The sequence below is a fragment of the Fulmarus glacialis genome, unplaced genomic scaffold, assembly GCF_000690835.1.
Source record: "Fulmarus glacialis isolate BGI_N327 unplaced genomic scaffold, ASM69083v1 scaffold5245, whole genome shotgun sequence".
Classification (NCBI taxonomy): domain Eukaryota; kingdom Metazoa; phylum Chordata; class Aves; order Procellariiformes; family Procellariidae; genus Fulmarus; species Fulmarus glacialis.
In genome coordinates, this window is record NW_009212248.1 from 38,147 (window position 1) to 55,939 (window position 17,793).

The window sequence follows — 17,793 nt, forward strand, 5'->3', positions numbered from 1 at the left end:
CATTCAAAATTATTTATAAGCAACTTCTTAAATAAAAATAATGCGCAGTCATGATTAGTACTCCTGATAAATAAGTGGCCAAAGAAGTCATTGTGATTTCTGGTCCTTAGAGTATTAATTAAATTACTGACAAATGTCTGTCATGCATTATCACCTCTTTCTAGGTACACTGCTTAGCAACTTTGTCTTGTGAAGCAGATTTACAGACTTTGCAAATTAGAAGAGATGTCTCTTTAAGGATACAGGCACAACTGTAAGTTTCTTGAGCTTTTGTTACCTGTCCGTGTGCTGTAGATGGAGACCTTCACTGCGGACAAGACTATGTTAATGCACCTGATCCTGCTGACCCTGGTGATTGGGAGCAGCTGGGGGTGCTACTGTGAACGTTACCCATGGGGGTCGTGGTCTGCCTGTTCACAAACCTGCAATTATGGCACACAGACCAGGCACAGGTAGGGCCAAGCTATCTCATTACTTCTAAGTTTCTATTTATTCCCTGAGAAAATACCACTTCTGGGGAGGGGGACATGTGTCTGAAGCTCCAGCTTCCATAATATACTGAGAAAAATTGTCATATCCAAGTGTTTACCAGATGAATAGATTATATTTTAATTGCAAGACTTAAAAATTACAAAATTATGTATATAGAGCATTACAGTGCCTCCAAACAAACCTATATCTGCCAACACACGTACTGAGGAGAGAACAGCCATGTCCTGTGATGACCTTGCCGGCAGCGTGCATTGAGCAACCAGCCCCTGAGAGCACTCGGGGCCGGGGCTTGGTGCCCCGCTCTGGGAGCTCTGCCCAGTGCAGAGCAATGCCGTGGGAGGGGTGAGCTCCAGCGTGGCAAGCCTACAGAAAGTTCCTCCCTGTATGATTAATTTTATGACCACAGTTGAAGTCAAATAAAGATTCAGCAGCACCAAATTAGACGCAATTCAGTGGTATACTCTAAACTTGTGAGAAATCCCCTCTTTTCCTCCTGGCTCTTTCTGTAGCTATTCTCTGGCACTTTAAAGTGACATGAATAAAAAAGAATTCCTCTGTAAACCTAAGGTATATTTGGATTTTTCTTTTAAGCGACATTCTGCAACTACCTATTACCTCTCAATTTTTTTCTTTGGGCTCAAATAATTTTCTTTATCAACCTTCACCCACAATTAGAGAACATCTACGATCCGTCTATGATTCCTTCCTAGCATAACCTGTTAAATTTTTTTAGGCAAATAAGAATGGATGAATATTATAGCCAAAACTTCTGTGACCGGCTGTGCACAAAGCAGGAATCTCGTGCATGTAACCAGCAAACATGTCCTATCAACTGTCGGCTTGGAGACTTTGGCCCTTGGTCAGAATGTGACCCATGCGTTAAAAAACAAGTAGGTAGAAAATGTTTTATATGTGTTAAATGCAAGAAATTATGCTTAAGAGACCTCTTTGTTTCAGACATTAAACTTTATGGCAATTGATCTGCAAGATGAGAGTCTAGGTTAACAAGGGAAATTGGTTAAGAATTATAACAGTAGAAGATAGAGAGAACAAGTTAAAATAAGCAGATCGAAACAGAAAGGGATGATTTAGTAGTGTAAATTCATTTATGAGAACTTGCTTCAAAAGTTCCAGTGTCATTATTAAAGATGATTTTTCCACATAAAGGATAAATTAAGTTGTAGAGTTTGCATGTCTGTTTAAGCAGGAGAAAGTCACAGAATCTTTAACTTATCCATAGCATTCTGTACGTTCTAAAGACAAGGAAAATAATAGGCTCAAATAATCTGTTGAAAAAAGTTAACTGGCAAATCCTAACCAGCACTGCCTACAAATGCTCAGGCTGTATCTTACACTGATAGTCAGGATTATTTTGAGATTGCTGTTAAGAAATCCAGAACACCATTCCCCCAACCTTTATAGCCTACACAAAAAACAAGTGGATGTACTTAATATCCACGGAACAAAGCCCCAGGATGGTGTTTTTTCCCTTTGGGCTTGTGTCTGTTGACTGATGGTAGACTCAGGGGTGAGATGGCAGAGAGGGAAGAGGTGAAAAGTCAGGTTCAAGTGAATTTAACCTAAAGAAACCAAGCTCTGGCAAATGTAAGGTTGTAGGTAGTGGAGGGGAGCGGAGTGCAGATTGTTTCGGGTAGTTATGTGGCTGGTGGGGCTGAGCTTTGGGGCTGACCATGATAGCAGCTCTGAGTTTCTGTGCAGACACAGCCTACAGCTCTCCTCTGAATATCCTGCTCACCTTCAGAAATCCATGCCTGAACAGCAATCTTGAAAAACCTGGCCGATACCATAAGTATATCTTTACATACATATATAAATTTCTGATGCCCATGCAGGATGAGGAAGACATGAAGAAGCTGTTCTAGGCATGAGATGTGAACCACCCTGTGCGGTTGCCATCCTGCAACTGGGGTGGAGAGGATGAGAGCAGAGCAGGGAGAAACAGTGAGAGAGTGGGAGACAGCAAACAAGCGGCAAAGGCTGAAAGGGGGCATTGCTCTCAATTGAACTGATTTTTTTGTAATCAATAACCTCTTAAATGTCTGAGTTTCTTACCTACGCATCCATATACAGAAGCGTTGTTCATTTTCATTAACTTTAAATGTTGATGCAACATATTTGCTGCTTCAAGCAAAAAGGTGCTTTTGTGGACTGTGATCCATTTTTGCCTCCAAACTATAAAGATCACAGCTTGTAACCTTTATAAATATAAACAACCATCAGAATGGAGGATGTGACTTCCAAGGTAAGTGTGAAGACTAGTGTAAGAAAGCTCCCAGTGAGGGGGAGGGATGAAGAGGTGGAAGCTCACACAAATAATATAGTGGGTGTTATGGATCCCAAATGGAGTACAAGGAAGGGTTATCTTGAGCTCAAAAGCTTTCAGATGGTCTGGTGTTGCTCCTTGCACTCTCCCTTCATAGTCACTCTTCACTGATTTTTACTAGACATCTTCCTGCATTGTTTAACTCCAGGGTCTGTCTACAGGGAGGGAAGTAACAGAAGTCTGCAAGGAACTGTGCTTTACCAGTGGTGAAAAATTCTTAGAGGAGGAACTGTTCGGTCACATGCAGACAGGTCTCGCCAGCAGTCCCTTGAAGTGGAGTGGGAAACATATCTGAACTGATTTGTCCAGCAGCCTTCAGCTTTGTTATTCTGCATGGAGGATACTGACTTGGGGAAAGAAAACCGAGTGAGCTCCAGATTTTTCTCCCAGGTCTTCTTTAGTAACAGAAACTTTCAGGAAAACCATTTTTGTCCTCCCTGGTCATCCAATGCTCCTCAGACAAGAGGTCCCCTCTGTGGGAATCAAACCAGCTGGTTTGGGGATGGGGATACATGCTACTGTCAGACTATTTCTCTTTCAACAGAGAGGATAAAGAACAGGAAAAATATCCGTAAGTCTGTTCACACACCATTTCCTACAGTACCTTTAAACCTGAAGATACAGGGATTGAACTTCTGATTCTTCCAGTGATGTAACACAGCTTGTCAAGTGTTTAATCATGTATGCTCTGTCAGGGCTATTTGAGGCACTTGGATTTCAGTTCCCTGCCTGCCTTACCTGGGATGATGGTGCAGTAGGATGTAAGGACAAAAATAACTGATTATTTCCTTCAGGGCTCTGGTTTTGATAAAGCTTCAGCAGCACTGAGGCATGTGGCCCTGCCTGGGGGGCACCTAGCTACAAAAACAGCTCACACAAACAACGCTGGTTTTATTTCTTCTGCCTTTCAGTTTCGTGTCCGGACACTCCTGGGACCATCCCAGTTTGGGGGTCAGGCCTGTACTGAGCCGCTGGTGGATTCCCGCCCATGCTTCCCATCTAAGCTCTGCAACATAGTGGAAGTTGGTTGCAAGAATAAATTTCAATGTGAAAGCGGTAATGATAATCTTCATTGTGTAATTGCTGCATTATTAGACAGTCAAAAGATTAGACAGACAAAAAAGGTCCAGATGGTCCAGGTCTTGTATATTCCATGCACAAATTCCAAGGAAAAGGAGCAGGGAGAAAAGTCTACTTAAGGATTTCATATGTGCCAGTAGCAGCTCATGTTTGCAGTTTCTTCTGTAACTAAAAGTAATTCAGGTGCAATCTCTAGCCTGGTCAATATGGCCATGATAGTTAGACAATAGTTCTGTTCCAATAATATTTCTTTGCACAAATCTTTCATGTACAAACACATCCATAGAGTTTGCCTGAACATAAACTTGCACTGTTTTTATGAAATTTGTGGGTATTTCTTGCTTGCTTCAATTTAAATATACCTGATCAGCCTTAAAATAACCTTATCCACATATCCTTTTGCTAAACCTTAAATTAAGCCTTTGCAGCTTCAAAGCAAGGCAAAACTGGCAGAACTGAAACATCCGTTTCTTACTGGAATAATCTAGGCATTATACTGTCTTGCTGTTAATTCCTGTGGCAAGTTCACACCTTTGCTAGGGAAAAAGACAGACTGCTCTTTTCTGCGCTCAGACATGGTGAATTTTTGCGTAAAGTTTCTTGCTGCTGCTGTTTCTTTGGTGCAGGTCGCTGTATTGCAAAAAAATTGGAATGTAATGGAGAAAATGACTGTGGGGACAACTCTGATGAAAGAAATTGTGGGAGGAAAAAGACCGTGTGTAACAGAAAGTATGAGAGCATCCCAGGTGTGCAGTTAATAGGCAGTGGGTAAGCCAGCTTTGCTTATTTTTCATAAGCTTGAGATTGTTATCTCCTTAATTTACATAAACAAGATAATCCCCAATTAACATGTGAGAATATCCCATTAAAACACATAATCTCTCAAATTAAAATTACCAAGAAATTATAAAAATACAACCAAACCATCAGGCTAGGACTTGCCCACTGCATCTGCCAGCCCTTCTCTGCACTGCTGGTGCACTAGATAAAGAGCTCTCAGGGAGCAACGCTGTCTGAGCGACCCTTCCTGCCTCACAGCAACCAGAGCATCACGTACAGGCAACTTCTAGCTCAGTTATGCCAAGCGCTTCAGAAATTTTGAAGATGTTCCACTACAGATGTTTCTTTGTCTATGATACATTTCACATGATACCAATCATCACCTCTTCCAGGCTACTAATTTAAGCAGTGTAAAACCTAAACGTGGGATGCCTGTCCCAGGTAGTCTTGCATTTTTTAATTGAATTTTGAACTCAATGCACTCTGGTAACATCACTTGTGGTAGAAATGGAGAACTGCTTGTTCATTTTTCTAGGCCATTTTTAGGTGTTTCTCTGCTTAAGAGTGACTGTCTCAAGCTGATATTGGGATTATCTAGAGGGTTAGGCACTGCTGAAAAGTAGGAAACAGGATTGCTACTACGGCGTTTTTCAGGTGAATTCAGTGTGAATGAGAAGTTCTTGTAGATGAACTTCTTTCAAAGCAGATGCTCATACAGTTTCATTCAAACCTACAAAATATTCAATGCAGCTGTATACCACTAAATGTTTCAGGTCTATATGTGTTTCTGGGGTTGTTTAATCTCTGGAAATAATTTTCTGTTAGATTTCACATTCTGGCAGGAGAGAGCCGAGGGGAAGTCCTTGGCAACTCATTCAATGGAGGACAATGCACAACAGTGAAGCGCAATGAGACAAGGAAATCGTATCGTGTTCCTGCGAACCTGGAGGCTGTCAGCTTTCAGGTATTCTCAAGCAGCAACTCCTAGCTGAAATACCATTGCCATAATCACAATCCAAGTTATGCACTCAACTCTTAGGTAGTAAGTGTGTTTTAGGACAAGATTTCTAAACCTCGTGAGGCCTGAACATGCTTCAGGTGATGTGTGGAAATGGGACTAACTGAGCAGTCGGGTGGCTCTACTCACGCCTTTCAGATCTGTGTTTATTCACTGCATCATATATCAGGGTCAACATGATTGATTTGGGCTTCTCTCCTGCTTCCTCATGGCTGTGGCCATGTTTCTGTTCTGACTTGGTACCAAGGGCCTTGCTCCTAACCCTGACATAATCTGGCCAGAGGCTCATTCAAGTCCAAAGCCCTTTTCAGCTTCACTGCTGTACCAATGGCTGTCCTAACTCCACCTTCCTCCTAGTCACCTGCAGCCTTGGGACACAGTTCTTCCCTGAGCCATTTCATCCCCTCAGTCCTGCCTGTTCCCTGCCCAGCCCCTCCGAAGAGCCGGAAGGAGAGGAGGCAGACACCGAGTCTGGGAGGCAGGAGGACAAGCAGTACACAGTCTGGGGAGGAGTCTTGCCGGATGGGCCAAGGACAAAATGAACAATAATCTGGGAATCCCTGATTTTTTAGAGCTGGTATTTTAGACTTTTAGACACTGATATTGAGAAAATACTTCGAATATCATGGCTAGGGCACAATATCTGGCAGTGCACCTATCGGCAGGCCCTGTCTGAAGCCAACAGATACTGCATTGGGAAGGAAGGAATGCAGGACCTGAAAAAAGCTCAACTAGTGGATGAAATCTGCTGATTTTTGCCACAAGTGCTGGGAGTTTTTAATATTACTTTAACAGGAGCTACTGAACAAAGGACACCCTACTACATTGCATGGAAACAATCATGGCAATTGGATTGGCCCTAACATGTAGGTTTTGTCAATAATGGTGAAAAATTACTGTGTGCAAAAATATTCAATGGGGAAAAGCAAGCCTTGGTTTGCCCAGGTCTCTTTAAAGCTGTGTGGTCTATTAAGATACTGATGTCCATTTGCAGAACTGTTAAGGGTTTGTGAATCTCACCTTTGAGAGTGCATCTATATCTTTTAACATTTAGAGTAGCCTTTGGTATAGAAAGGTCACTGGATCAGGCTTTCTTCTTGGACCTCCAGTGTGTTTTCATGCAAAAGCATATGATTTCTTGGAGAAGGGAGATGGACTGGGGGAATTGACCAACTCACCTCCCAACGTCCTTAGCAGCCCTATTAATAAACAAGTCTAGAGGAGAAAAGAAAATGGAATCTTTCAAACAGTCACAGGGATTTGCCTGAGATCTGGGAAATAAGTCATTCTGAGCTGATGCTAAAATTGTCTTGGTGCTTTGCACAACAGCACTACTGAGGCTTACCGACTTGATCAGGCAGGTTTGCTCCCGGTTCCTCTCCACCTATCCTTAGTCCATCATGCAGTACGGGTGCTAACACTACAAGTATACTTTAAGACTGTCCTCTGGAAACCTGTTCATTCCTCTACCTGAGAATTAAGAAGGAAGGACAGAAACCATCAAGCTCTTTGCCTTGTACAATATAGAAGCCATGGGACTGGGACTTAGTCGTAGTGTGGACATTGCATGAAGGTCTGAGAGTCTTCGAAAAGTGGGTTGAAACACTTGTTGAAAATTATTCCTAAGCTTTGGGGCATGGGGGTGGGGAATTTTAGAAGAAAGTGTTACATGCTTTTTTTTCCCCCTTGTATAAATGTCTATTAGCAAGCCTACTTCTTATCTTGTATTCATCTCGCCTATTAACCTTTCTCAGCCTCATCTTTTTGTTAAGAACAGTTTTTTAGCTTCCTGCCATGTCTCAAATAATCAGGCATGTTTCTTCCATAAAAAAATCAAGAATTCATTGCTTAATAGGTTTCTGTTTCAGATTATTATTTGGGCAAATGCATTTTGCTTTTACTGAATCTCCAGGTAATAGATGAAGAGGATGATGTAACATCAGATTTCTATAATGATTTAACTAGCCTGAGTGATAGTGTTCATGGAAGTAGTTCATCCATTCATGGTGCCCGAAGATCTTCTGGTATAACATTTTTATTTTCAAGAAAGACACGGGTTAAAGTCACATCATCTTCCTCCTTCAAGAAAGCCATTGAAGCCTCATATGAAAAGGTAATTGAATGTTGCCTCCAATTTCTTCCTTTCATTTAATTTCTGTCTGCTCTTTTCAGAACTGAGCTACCAAAAGCTACTTTCTTTATCAAGGCATTGGCATTAAATTTTTTAAGAAAATCAAGAGAATTACGGATTAAGAAGTTCTTCTTTGATACTACAGGATGTTCCTGGTTGTAATGTACCTTCTGTAATGCAACAGGCTTTTCTTTTTTTAGTAGAGAAATCATAAGCTTATTCCACTTAAAAAAGCATAGATTTGACATAGATTTGAGATTATCAGATCAGGTAAACCAGTCCTTTCTCTGTCCTAATTGTAGATTAAGAAGGCAGAATGCCATGTATTAACAGTAGCAGACAACTCTAAAAAGAAATGAAGTGCACCCAGGAATGTTATACATATGGATGTACTGGGAATTAATCTACATTAGTTTTTGATTTGGTAACTAACTTGCGTATTGGATTCTTACAGCTGCCAATATGCACTTGGTCATAAAGATAATCTCAGAAATAACACATTCACAGAAAAGTTTCTGAGAACAGAAAACCTTTTTCCCGTAAAATTCTGCACCTTTAATGCAGATGAATACTGTGGTATACAAGACTATGTACTTTTATGGTTTAGTGGCTATAAGGACGGGCTATTGTTTGCCATAGGACTGACTGAAACTAAGGCCTGTTGAAACCCGGGAGTTCTAATACAATTAGAATTAATTTTTTACAAAAATATCACTCTTAATATTAAGATTTCCTTGTCAAGGAAAGCAGTCAAGTTACCTAATCATTAGGACCAGTTAGCAGGCCTTGCTAACTTGTCCTAATTGTTAAGTAACTTGATTGCTTAAATAGTCCATTAGTTCTAGTTTGAATTCAGCTATATTGAAGCTACTGGAAACCTGTTGCCTTTCATTCCCATGTAGATACCTATATACAGATCAGGCTGTTCTTTTGTACAACTGGTAAGTTTATTTTGGTGGAATGGTAGCTTCTTATTGTCTTAAACCCAGACCAAAGCTATTTATGGAAATGTTATTTTAAATGAAACTTTCATCAGGAAGGTTTTTTGGATGTATGTTGGTTTTCAGCATTGTTGTCATGAAATCCCAGAAACCCACCTGAAATAGTCAAAAACTTAGTCTGGTGTTGGCTAAAGATTACACAGGTTAAATTCATTTCTTAGTGGATCCATAGCAGTAGTTTTAACTTGAGTCTTCCTCATCTTCTCTACTGTATTATATGGGAAATCTCTGTTTTTATCTCTCTCTGTATAAAATTTATTTATGTGTGTTTGTAGATAGATGTATACTTACATACGTTTGAGAGACCTAAAAATGAATTTGCAATGCTTTCTTAAATAGTGAAAATAGAAGTTTATATAGATCGCCTAAAAGGAGGGGAGACTTACCTGGGCTTTGGTAGGTCACATTCAGACCTATATATTAAACTGTGTGCAGAAGGGTTTCACATAAGCACAGCAGGGTCTCTAGAAGGCCCTAGCCACTTGAAAGCTCATGCATTTTTCCATATTGACATGGAAGAAATAGGAAAACTTGAAGTTTTTAAAGTTTATTTTTGTTTACCAGAAACTTTTTTAGATTAGCCAACTAGTCCTCTAGTACGTTTTCTTCATTTCTGATCCTTTAATATAGAACCATAGAATAGTTTGGGTTGCAAGGGACCTTTAAGTCCATCTAGTCCAACCCCCCTGCAATGAGCAGGGACATCTTCAACTCAATCAGGTTGCTCAGGGCCCCGTCCAACCTGACCTTGAATGTGACCTTGAATGTTTCCTGGCATGGCGCATCTGCCGCCTCCCTGGGCAACCTGTGCCAGTGTTTCACCACCCTCATCATAAAAAATTTCTTCCTTATATCTAGTCTGAACCTACCCTCTTTTAGTTTAAAACCGTTACCCCTTATCCTATCACTGCAGGCCCTACTAAAAAGTCTGTCCCCATCTTTCTTATAAGCCCACTTTTAAGTACTAAAGGCCACAATAAGGCCTTCTCTTCTCCAGGCTAAACAACCCCAACTCTCTCAGCCTGTCCTCATAGGAGAGGTGCTTCAGCCCCCTGATCATTTTTGTGGCCCTCCTCTGGACCCGCTCCAACAGGTCCATGTCTTTCCTGTGCTGAGGACTCCAGAGCTGGACACAGTACTCCAGGTGGGGTCTCACCAGAGCAGAGTAGAGGGGTAAAATCACCTCCCTCAACCTGCTGACCATGCCTCTTTTTATGCAGCCCAGGATACGGTTGGCCTTCTGGGCTGTGAGCACACATTGCTGGCTCATGCCCAGCTTTTCATCCATCAGTATCCCCAAGTCCTTCTTTGCCAGGCTGCTCTCAATCCGTTCATCCCTCAGCCTCTATTGATAGCAGGGATTGCCCCAACCCAGGTGCAGGACCTTGCACTTGGCCTTGTTGAACCTCATAAGGTTCACATGGGCCCACTTCTTGAGCTTGTGTAGGTCCCTCTGGATGGCATCCTGTCCCTCAGACGTGTCAACTGCACCACTCAACTTGGCGTCACCTGCAAATTTACTGAGGGTGCACACGATCCCACTCTGTCACTAATGAAGATCTTAAACACTACTGGTCCAGCCAATTCCTTATCCACCAACAGTCTATCTATCAAACCCATCTCTCTCCAATTCAGAGAGAAGGATGTTGTGGGGGACCGTGTCAAAGACGTTACAGAAATCCAGATAGATGACGTCTGTACTCTTCCCCTGTCCACTGATGTAGTCACTCCATTATAGAAGGTCACTAGGTTGGTAAGGCAGGACTTGCCCTTGGTGCCCTTGGTGAAGCCATGCTGGCTGTCTCAAATCACCTCCCTGTCCTCCATGAGCCTTAGCATAGCTTTTAGGAGGATCTGTTCCGTGATCTTCCCAGGCATAGAGGGGAGGATGACAGGTCAGTAGTTACCTGGGTCCTCCTTTCTATCCTTTTAAAAAATGGGTGCAAAGTTTCCCTTTTTCAAGTCTCCAGGGACTTTACCTGAGTGCCATGACTTTTCAAATATTATGGAGAGTGTCTTGCCAACTACATCAGCCAATTCCCTCAGGATTCTGGGATGCATCTCGTCAGGTCCCATAGAGTTATGTACGCTCAGGTTCCTCAGGGGGTCTCAAAACTCATCTTCTCTTACAGTGGGAGAGACTTTTCTCCCGCAGTCCCTGCCTGGAGGTCCATCCATTCAAGAGGTGTGGGAAGAAAGTTTGCCAGTGAAGACAGAGGCAAAAATGTTGTTGAGTACCTCAACCTTCTCCTTGTCCGTTGTTACCAGCTTGCCAGTCTTGTTCATTAGGGGGGCTAGACTTTCTTTGACCTTCCTTTTCTGGCTCACATACCTGTAAAAGCCCTTATTATTATTCTTTGCATCCCTTGCCATGTTCACCTCCAGCCATGCCTTGGGCTTCCTGATCCCATCCCTACACAATCGGGCAACATCCCTATACTTTTCCCAGGATACCTGTCCCTGCTTCCACTGCCTGTGCATTTCCTTCTTGCCCTTTAGCTTGACCAGCAAGTCTTGACTCATCCATGCTGGTCTCTTGCCTTCCTTTCTTGATTTCCTACACCTGGGATTCGAGAGCTCTTGCGCTCTACGGAAAGCGTCCTTAAAGATCATCCTCATGACCTCCCTGATGTCTTGTGTTTGCATCTTGGTAACCATCTAGGGTGGGACTCAGCTTACATATCCATAGGCAACAGCAGTTCCACCGGGATCTGCATCTCAGCTAATCACCCTCATTTTGTATTGATGAAGAGAATTTGAGTGGTTTTCTACATAAATGTCTGTTAACTGAATAGTGCCCTAGTAGGTCTGTAGAGGGAGCACAGGTAACCACCTCTCACTCTTCTCTGTACTAAATATAAGGAAAGATTTTTGAAGTGAGACTGGAATATTATGTAACACATTTTATTATAAACTACTTTACTAATCTTGCCCATCCTGCGCCATGATGTTATTTTTATATCCTTTTTTTTTCATTTTTTTGTCACTGAATTCCCATGCTGTGACGTCAAAGGACTTCTGAAGGCTTTGTATCAGAATTTGTGCCCATTCCCTTAGCCCATGTTCCTAGTATTTCTGGTAGCAGTTAATTGAGTTGGATTGCTTGAACTACAATTCAAAAACTGAGAGCTCAAACATAGGAAGCCATATCCATCCCTGGGCATGTCAGGCAGGAACAGTCATGATTCTGTGGCAACTCTGCTTATGATATTTGGCATGAAAGATTACTTAATCAGCATGTTCGAGTGCAACCCTGCTTTGTTAGAAAATTTCCAATTAAAACTACTGGTTTCAAAATCAGTCCAGCTCAGCTTGTGTTTGGCTGCTTTTTGTCAATGAAGTAGTTTGTATAACAAAACTGAACTTGAGTACTTACACTTGATTTAGTCCAGGCTTTCTTTGGGAATAATCACCCCTGATCTACAAATATTTTGTATTAATACCTGGTACTCAGAGGTCAAGCTTGCTACAGGCACCAGGGTTTACCACTATGATTGAACATGTGCCCAGAAATGACTGGAGATTTTGGAACCCATTTCCTGGGATTGTTCTGTAAGGGAGGGTTTCCAACATTATGCATACCTCAGGGATTTAACATACAAAACACTGGGTTTGACAACTGTAAGGTAAATTGCTAGTAATAAAAGCACTTAATTGCTAGTAATAAAAGCACTTAAAATACTTTTACTAGCAGAAAATGCAAATGTGAGATGCACGTTAGGCAGAAATTCATATTTAGCATGCAAGTGCAAACTAAAACCAACCAAGATTTTAGAATCAGTATTTGCCAAAGTGGCCTGCAATTTTGTGTGTCATAACTGAAATGTTAGGTGGCACAGCTGAAAAATGAGGATCAGAACCTAAATCACCTGAAAATCCTAAAAATGATGTTACTACAGGGTATTTTAGGAGTTGAATATAATCTGGGAGTTGTTACATACGCTGTTTCTTCCATTCTTATTCTCACTGCAGCGGAAAGCTGAGTATCCTTAGCTTATTTTCCAATATGCAAATGAGAGCACTGAAATGAGCAGTGCTGTGCAGAACTGAGAGCTGAGGTCCAGCTCGTGCTTTACATTGCTCAGTCTTGGCTGGGACAGCTCCCTGTATAGATGCATCTTCTGAGCCAAGTGACCTTGGAGACAGAAGAGAAGCCAAACTATCAGCAGCAAAATTCAGCGGAAGAACCCATGTATAAAGCAGTAACAAATTGTTTTATAATGAATCTTTCCTGCCAGTTGGTCATTTGCTCCAGTTTCCTGTCCTTCCTTTTGCTCTTGATCTCTTTGCTTTGGCCTTGTGTCATCAGTTCGCCTTGTCACTTTATAAATCCCTTCTTTCTATTTCTCTCCTTTCTATTTAGTCAAACTCCCACATAAGCCGCCTCTAGCATTGCAAAAATATATGAATTAGCTGTTTCAAAAACATCATTTTTTTTCTAACTGTAAGAGATGTTTTTAGTTTTTGAACTTTTTCTCTTTTTTTTTTTGCTTTTCACATTAACAGCCTGACACTTGAACACAATAAGGTCTCTATCCCTGTGGTTTAGTTTTAGTTTTAGCAGACTGATGAATTGTGAAACTTCATAACGGTGAGTTAGTATCCAAAATATGCACTCACCAAATTAGTTTCAAATGACCCATGGATGCTTATAAGCTGAAGCCTTTCCTCTGAAACTTTTGGTTGTCTTATCAATTGCTGGTGTATTTATTATAGTAAGAATTTTTTTGCTTTCTATTTGGTAGGTGCTCAGGGAGTCCTATTTTTTGTTGGAATGCTATATATTCTGACAATGGAAAGGATTAATGAGCATTGTCCTCAAGAAAACCTCACAGGGCTCTTGGAAACTCCAGGGCTATTTTTTTCATGGTTAAAGCAGCATGATACACAGGATTAATTAGTTCTCGCAATGTATCTCAGGACATACTCTTGGTTCCTCTACTTTCAGCAGTTAACTACCTATGAAGGTGCTAAGACCCCTTTTTCTTATTTCTAGAATTCCAATTTTATTAGAGTCCATAAAGTAATTTCTGTTGCAAACTTCACAATGAAACAGTCAGATCTGCAGCTCTCGGACGTCTTTCTAAAAGCACTTAACCACCTGCCCCTGGAGTACAACTACGCCTTATACAGTAGAATATTTGATGACTTTGGCACTCATTATTACACATCTGGGAAGATGGGTGGTTCCTATGACATTCTTTACCAGTACAGCTCCGAGGAACTGAAGAATTCAGGTATGTAATCTTTAAGAAGAAAATATCATGATTTGTTTACCAGCTTTTCTTATCACTGTTTTTAGGTCTTACACCACATAGTAAGTTCTCCAACAGCAAAAAACCCTTTAGACTTGCGTAGACCCAGGAATTACTCACACTGCCTAAATATAGAGTAAGAAGACATTTTTGCTCTACACTGTCTCAATTTGAAAAGTTCAGAAGGTTCCTTACTTTGTAAATGTCATTGTGTTCAGGGAAAACTCTTAAGACATTCAGCTCAAGATCAGGTGCTACCAGGAAAAGGTGTTCCAGCATACTTCAGTGTGGGACTGAGGTCTGAGAGGTGTAAATGGTACTTACTGGGATGCAGTCATTAAAGTTGTTGGTATTGATTAGAATTTACTCTAAAATATTCCCATGACTGCCAGACTGTCAAATTGAAAAGACAATACCACAAAAGTGGAAATGTAAGGTTAAAAGCTGTGATCCTTAATGCCACTGCTGTAACTTGCATGGGTATGGAAGGGTACCTCAAGGGCATGGTAAGCATGACTCAGTCCAATGCTGTTTGTACCTGGGGAGGTAGGCACCTGCAGTAGTGAAGTCTCCAGAGGTGGGTGAGAAGCAGGGAGACCTGTGATGGCTCAACCCCATGTGGGAGCCTGGGGGCATGGTGCCATCATGTAACGTGGTTATGGTGATGAAGCTGCTGCTCTGTGGTATTTCTAGGCCTGGCAGTGGATGAATCAAAGGAGTGTGTCCAAACAGAAACAACAAGGCGTGTGTTGTTCCGGAAGAAAAAGAAAGTCAGTACCAGATGCACTACAAACAGGATGACTGTGAAACATGAAGGTGACCATGATGAGAACAGTGCCCATGTCCTGTTACTTACCCTGAAAGACACCATTCCCCTAAGCTAGGTGCCCCAGGTGACCTCCCAGCTTTGTTAAATTACAGATGCTCTTCCACCACTGTCAGAGGAGCCAGTGCTTCTCTGTTTGTCTCTGAAGCAAGCACTGGAAACATCCTCTTAGCTGCAAAAGGAATTATGATGTAGGAGCGCTCTTCCTCTGCTCTGGAGCACCATCATTGGGGATCCGGTGGCACTGGCCCTTCCAGTCAGTCACGGATCTGACAAACATTCCCCTGGCCCTGGGTCCAGCTCCAGGCATGCTGAACTGGGAAATGGGCAAAACTAGAAACGTGTGATCATGACTGAATCCCTGATCTTCTTTAAGGGTTGGTCAGGGCTCATTGAGAGAGTTGGGCAGCAATAACACACTCCCTGACCTTCCCCTCCGATCTTCCTCATGCCAGGCAGACATCTAGGTGCAGGAGTTCCCTAGCAATGCCAGAAATGTGTCTCAGAAGCTGCAGAAAGTTGGCGAATTTTCTGCAAGAATGGCAAAAGTCATGTTCTGCATCACTAAAAACAGGGATTTCATCACCTCCACCATGTTTTTGTCCTCATTTTATGATCAAATTCCATTACTCAAGTGTTTGCAGCTGGGACTAAAGATCCTGCCTTGCGGTGTGTTCTTCTAGAGGAGCCTGCTGTATCCCCTGCATTTTCTTGTGTAGTTCTGAGTATCTCCATGGCTGAGGTCTCAGACACTTTCATTTGGAAGATTATGACAGGCTGCTGTCATAGCAAGGATTGTTTTTCTGAGATTAGACTTCATTTTTCCAAGGGTAGCTTCAAAAAATTAATCTTAGTACATTCTTTTATATCCTCTTACGCTTTTTCTTAGAACTCTGTTGTTACCTCCACTGTCTGTAGAGGCCTTTGTCTGACAATACTGTGATGAAATTCCCTTTCAGGTTCCATTTTGGAATCAGCTGAAAGGTCAGTCTCCATGGTAAAAGGCGGCAGGTCAGAGTATGCAGCAGCTCTGGCCTGGGAGAAAAAGGGGGTTTTTCCAGGACATACAGTCTTCACCAACTGGCTGGAATCAACAAAGGACAATCCAGTGGTGATTGACTTTGAGGTAAGAGAAGAACAAGAAAAACATTAAGATAGTAAAGAACTTACCAGTTAGCAGCTCTTCAGAGAGCTGTGCAGGTGTTTTGTCTTTTAAATCAGGATGATGCTGTGTGTGATAAGAATGCACATACATATGGGCATAACATAAACATACACAAGATTTATTAGAACTACTTCTTGTGCATGTTGGTTTATAAGCCACCAGGTTTGCAACGTCCATCGACAGTGAGAGTAAGAGGGAGGAATACAGGTAAATTACTCCGGCACCAGCTAGAGCTCAGGCATGGGCAGGAGTTATTTACTGTGCAAGAAAGCAGTGCATGGTGCTGGGAACAACTTTCCCTGTGCGCTTTCCCTTGTCAGGCCTATGTTGCAAGGTATGCCACATAACTAAACTGAAACAAAACAGCAGTCCCCTGGTATCTCTGTCCTGCTCATTTAATGCAGCGTGCCTCACCGAGCTGCCTGGCTCCCCAGCTGGCACAGCAGCCGCTCAGCAGCAGCAGCAAAGCACTGGAGGCAAACAGCAAAGCCTGCCTGAACGCAGCATGCGGTGATCTTTCTCCCACTGCAGCTGCTGAGCTCCTGAAGGCAGTGTAGGGATGTCTCACATGCCAAGAACTGGGTGTAAGCAAACCCCACATCGCCTATGGTGCCATGAATTTTTAGACATGGTATCCCACTTGGTTGGTTTTCCACTGGCTCACAGAGTCCTAAATTGGGGAAATAAAAGCAATACAAACAGGATGATATACATGGGTCTCTTCTGCCAAGTAACTAGTGATAAGACGAGAGGAAATGGCCTAAAGTTGCTCCAAGGGAGGTTTAGACTGGACATTAGGAAAAACTTCTTTACTGGAAGAGTGGTCAGGCCTTGGAACAGGCTGCCCAGGGAAGTGGTAGAGTCACCATCCCTGGAAGTATTTAAAAGACGTGTAGATGAGGCGCTTAGGGACATGGTTTAGTGGGCATGGTGGTGTTGGGTTGGTGGTTGGACTTGATGATCTTAGAGGTCTTTTCCACGTTAATGATTCTATGATTCTATGATTCTATAGCACTCTCATACTCCTTTAAAGCATCCATAACTTTCAACACGCCTGGCTCCTGTGTGATACATCTTCATATGTAGGCTCTAGTGGCTTTAGAACCCTGCAGCTACCCCCAGCAGGACCCTGCCGTGTCTACGCAACTGCTTACTGAATGGCTGTCTACCAGGTGTCACCCATCGTGGATTTGGTGAAGAATGTGCCATGTGCTGTGACCAAACGCCGCAACCTGTGGAGAGCCCTGAGAGAATACGCGGGCAGGTTTGACCCTTGCCAGTGTGCCCCGTGCCCCAACAACGGCAGGCCTGTGCTTTCTGGGACAGAGTGCCTCTGCCTGTGCCAGGCTGGCACCTATGGCAAAAACTGCGAGACGCAAGCTCCAGGTTACAAATCAGGTATTTGGGGTGATATTGTCATGGTATCTCTATGCAAATGCATGTAGCATGGGGAATAAACAAGAGGAGTTAGAGACGTGCGCACGCCTGCAGGGCTACGATCTTATTGGCATCATGGAGATGTGGTGGGATGGCTCCTATGACTGCAGTGTTGGAATGGAGGGATACAGGCTCTTTAGGAAGGACAGGCAGGGGAGATGAGGAGGGGGTGTCGCCCTCTATGACCAGCTGGAGTGCATGGAGCTCCTCCTGGGGATGGATGAGGAGCCCACTGAGAGCTTCTGGGTCAGGGTTAAAGGGAGG

At 42.6% G+C, this 17,793-nt stretch overlaps 1 protein-coding gene across 1 annotated transcript; it reads left to right on the forward strand.

Annotated features, from left to right (window-relative positions):
- Positions 1 to 294: 294 nt before the first annotated feature.
- On the forward strand, positions 295 to 17,513 carry C6 (complement component 6; the record flags this gene model as incomplete). The annotated part of the gene is made up of 10 exons (XM_009577805.1): positions 295 to 452; positions 1,226 to 1,382; positions 3,748 to 3,892; positions 4,543 to 4,684; positions 5,522 to 5,660; positions 7,627 to 7,827; positions 13,843 to 14,083; positions 14,795 to 14,917; positions 15,887 to 16,053; positions 17,265 to 17,513. Coding segments are annotated over exons 1-10 (1,722 nt in total), but the record flags the coding sequence as incomplete, so codon positions are not given.
- Positions 17,514 to 17,793: the final 280 nt, after the last annotated feature.